Genomic DNA, 4,045 nt, shown 5'->3' with positions numbered 1-4,045 from the left:
GGCCGAAGAGGCGCACGCAGGAAGCATCCCTCACCCCCTCAACCATCCCCCATCCCCCGCCCTCGTCCCAGAACAAGCCGGCAGCAGCGCAGGGCCTGGTTGCAGCTCACCCAGTTCTTGCAGCGGCCGTGGGTGCCGATGACCACCTGTGGGGGGTGCAGGTGGGACAAACACGGGCCGTGCAGAGGTGGGTGTCGGGAAGGGGGGCTGGAGCAATCAGGATGGGCGTATTACAGGCGAGCTCGCGCAGGGCGATAGCTGTGAGTCAGGTCGCCACGCCGTTTTTTGTAAACGCTGTCGAAATGCGGCGAAGGGCTGGCAGCCTGCCCACATCACCAGAGGCGAATCCAAGGCGCAGCCAAAAGCCCCAGCCGCGTGCACACAGCTGGTGTGTCCCTATGTCACGCCCCAAACCCACCTGCTCCGTAAGCTTGGCTCGCCGCGCGACGCGGCGCCCGCCAGGCCCGCCGCCGCCGCCGCCCTCGTCGGCCGTGCTGACAGCCTGAGAGGGACACGCGCGCGCAGAAGTTTGGTCGACCTCTCCGCCGCTGCGCACCCCCATTACAAAGCTACCACGACGGCGGGGCCGCAGCAAAGGCGCCCTCCAGCCAAAGCGTGGCAAGCACCAAGCTGCAAGGCGCCCTGCATGGCCGCGCGACTAGCCGGCCGCCGCCTGCACCTGCACTCGCGCCACCCAGCTCAGCACCGCGTCACTCCCCCTAGTAAAGACACCAGCACTCGCGCCGCCCCGCTCAGCACCGCGCCGACCCCCCTTTAATAAGATGAGCCCCTCACCTTGATGGTGGTATATTTGGCCATGCGGCGTAGCACGTGGAGGTTCTGCAGCACCAGCTCGCGCGTGGGGCACATGCAGAGCGCCTGGGGCACCTGCAGTGCGGGGTCGACCCTGTCGAAGGCGCGGGGGCGAGCAGGGGTCACGGCGGGGTGCTGAGGTGACGAGGGGTTCATAACTACAGCCGAATGTGGGCGCATGATGCTGATTGATGATGCGACATCAGGTTGTGCAGGGGCAGCAAGCCGAGGCCAAGGAAGCTGGAGCATCAGTTGCAGCACTGACGCCCTGCGGGTGCTGCAAGTGAGGAAAAGCTGCCGTGCTGCGTGCCGGTTGGCTGCCTGTTATGTGACGGCCGCCTCCATGGATGGTTGGGCCCCACCTGCTCAGCATGGCCAGCACAAAGCAGGTGGTCTTGCCGCTGCCGTTGTGGGCCTGAGGACGGAGGGCAAGGGGGCGTGGAGGGTTCGCTCAAAAGAGCCGCGAGCCGCGGTGGGTCTGGTTCCGTTGTCGGCCGGCCGGCCGACGAGGCGTGCCGCCTGCGGGCCCCGACGACACGCCGTAGCAGGGCGTGCGGCTGAGCGGCAGCAGCCGCAGCGACTGCGTCCCGGTGTCAGCTCCCATGGCATGCATAGCGCCACGTAGGTGGTTTTCAACCCGCCTGCAGCCCGACGCCCCACTCCTCCCGGGCCTGCGCAGCCTCCCCTCAAAAACCACCACCCTGTCCCCACTCCCATGCTGACCTGTGCTATGAGGTCCCTGTACTGCCCCTGCTGGTCCGGCTGCAGGATCATGGGCAGGGTGGAGGCCTGGATGCTGCTGGGGTGGTCAAACTTCATCTCGCTGTACAGGCCCTGGGGGCGGGCGCGTGGGGAGGGGCCGTCAGGGGTGACCGTGCAGAGGGAGCGCCGTGTGGCGAGACAGGGGTGGCTGCGATGGCTGAGAAGGAGCGGGGCAGGCAGGACGCAGCTCCCCTGCCCTCACCAACACCCCGTCGCGCCCGCCGGTTGCCTCACCCGGCGGCTGTGCCGACCCCTTGCCCCTCCACCCAACGGGAGGCGCGCCATCCCGCAGCCCCACCCCCCACGGCAGCCCGACCCCCCTCCTCCCACCTGCAGCAGCTCCGGTGACAGCGGCAGGTCCTCAAACCTTTGGGCGCTCGAATATATGGCGTCCTTCGCATGGCGTCGGCGCGGAAAGTGCGGGGGAATGGGGGCGGCGTGCATGGTTGGATGCACTGCCAGGCCCGGCCAGTGGGACTCCATGCACTCACGCGGCCGGCAGCAGCACGCCGCCCTGGAGCTTCCAGTGGTGTCTGGGTGCGACCTTGGGCGCCCTGCAGGCATGCCTGCGCCCGCGGCGAAAGCTTGGTGTGCAGCGTGCCAGGCGGGCGCCCCTGCTGTCGGGCGCAAGCGGCGGGGGGGCCTGCAGAGCCGCTCGCAGTCATGTGCACCCAGCCAATCCCCTCACCCTGAACACACACACACACACACACAATTCACGAGACAAAACTTGCAAAGCTAACATGCAATCTGCGTTCGGGATCCCCGCACCTGTGTGATGGACTTGATCTCAGTCTCTGGGTTGACCAGCTGGTTGCTCAGCCTCAGGCTCAGGTCAGGCGCGTCGGGGGCGTTCTCGCCCTCGTCGACCTGGGGGTGCGTGCGCGTGTGTGTGCATGTGTGTGTGTGTCCATGTGTTTTAGGTGTGGATGATCGATTATTCATGTGACCATGGGTATTGCCGTGTGTGGATGTGAGCTTTGAGGGCAGGGATGGGAGGGGGGGCTCCGCAGGGGAGGTCGAGCGGCGCACGGCCGTCCCCAATCGCACAGCTGCTGCGGGCGCGGCTCCGGGCGACACAGGGGCAGGGGGGCTGTCGCCGCTGCTGGGCGCTCTGGCGCCGTGCACCACGCTGGCCCCTGCTGCCCTTGACTTGGACACACCACAGGGCCCCCTGCCGTCACACCCCACCTTGGCGCCCTGCTCCAGCTCAGCGGCGAGCTTGTCCGCCTGCTCGTCAGCCACCTCGCCTTTCTTCTCCTCCTTGTCATCGCCTTCCTTGGGAGGGGGGACAGCGACGGCCGCCGCGCCGCCGAAGCCGGCCGGCACCTCGTCGTCCCCGTCCGCCATCGCGCGGGCCCCCGCTGCTGCGGCTGCTGCCGCTGCTGTGGCTGCTGGCTGCGTCAATGGCGCTGCCGACGCGGCGATCGGCGCAGTCCTAGCCGCTGGAATGCAGGGGCAAGGGCTTTCTGGGAAGCTCTGTGACGCCTGGGGCGAAGGGGCTGAGTGCAATGACCTGCGTGTGCCAGCAAGCAGGGGCAGCAAGTCGTTGCGCCTCACTGCTCCTCACGCCCTGCTGCATTCGGGGTCCTTGCGCCCAGCGGCGTTCGGTACACGAGCAAGCATGTCACTTCAAGCTGTTTATAGCCACAATCGCGCCGAAAAGCCGCCATTTATAGGCGCCAAACAGCTCATGCAGGTGTGATCTAGCCAGCGCCGCTCGCCTTGTTGGTTGCTGGTCTGATGACCTCTGATTGTGATTTCAACTTTTATGTATGATGTTGAGCAGCAAACCACATTTCACTTTCACTGGCGTACTACCCATGTCATCGGTCGGCACCCGGTGAGTGGGCTTTGCAAGGGGGCGTCTACCATCTCATTTTGTTGGCATTCTCTCTCCTTTATCTGCAAATTTCTGCCATGCCACAGCCCAAGCGAAAGCGAACGATCCTGCAAATCGCGGGATCGGCCCCTGCAAAGCGGCAAAAGGCGGAGGCGGCACCCACTAATCGTATAAAGAAACATCAGCGCCGTACTGAAGGCGACGGCCCCCCTAAGCATAGCGGCGACCACAGCGGCGGCGGTGGCAGCGGCGTTCCACTCGCCGCCCACCGCGACGGCCATGCTTCGGCGACCCCCAGCGGCGACGCGCCCCGTGGCTGGCACTGCCGCTCCGTCATCGACCGTCAGGCGGCCGAGGCGGTCGCGCGGTTGCTGCAGGCGGCAGAGACACGCAGCAGCGGGGCGACCATCAAGTCGCTCACCCTGGCGCCCCACATCGTGCACAAGAAGCCAACCTTTGCAGTGACATGCGAGACCCTCAAGCGTGAGCGCACAGCACGCGCGCGATAGGCGCCACCGCGAACCGGCTGGCCGCTACGGGCCTGCGTGGCACCAGCTCCTCTCGCGCCGCAATGCTCGACGACGCCGTCATCCCTCACCCCCACCCCCCACTCACCCCCCCCCCACC

General features: G+C 66.7%; 1 protein-coding gene across 1 annotated transcript; it reads right to left on the bottom strand.

Annotated features, from left to right (window-relative positions):
* Positions 1-38: 38 nt before the first annotated feature.
* MNEG_14742 (hypothetical protein) lies at positions 39-2,925 on the bottom strand (the record flags this gene model as incomplete). Its single annotated transcript, XM_014036787.1, has 8 exons — positions 39-146; positions 419-502; positions 796-907; positions 1,176-1,228; positions 1,537-1,647; positions 1,906-1,968; positions 2,347-2,445; positions 2,767-2,925. The coding sequence occupies 8 exons, from the start codon at positions 2,923-2,925 to the stop codon at positions 39-41; spliced, it is 789 nt and encodes a 262-aa protein (XP_013892241.1).
* Between the last annotated feature and the right edge of the window lie 1,120 nt (positions 2,926-4,045).

This window comes from Monoraphidium neglectum (assembly GCF_000611645.1).
Source record: "Monoraphidium neglectum strain SAG 48.87 unplaced genomic scaffold scaffold04730, whole genome shotgun sequence".
Lineage (NCBI taxonomy): Eukaryota > Viridiplantae > Chlorophyta > Chlorophyceae > Sphaeropleales > Selenastraceae > Monoraphidium > Monoraphidium neglectum.
The sequence above is the reverse complement of the archived record's forward strand: the minus strand, read 5'-3'. Positions and strand labels throughout refer to the sequence as shown.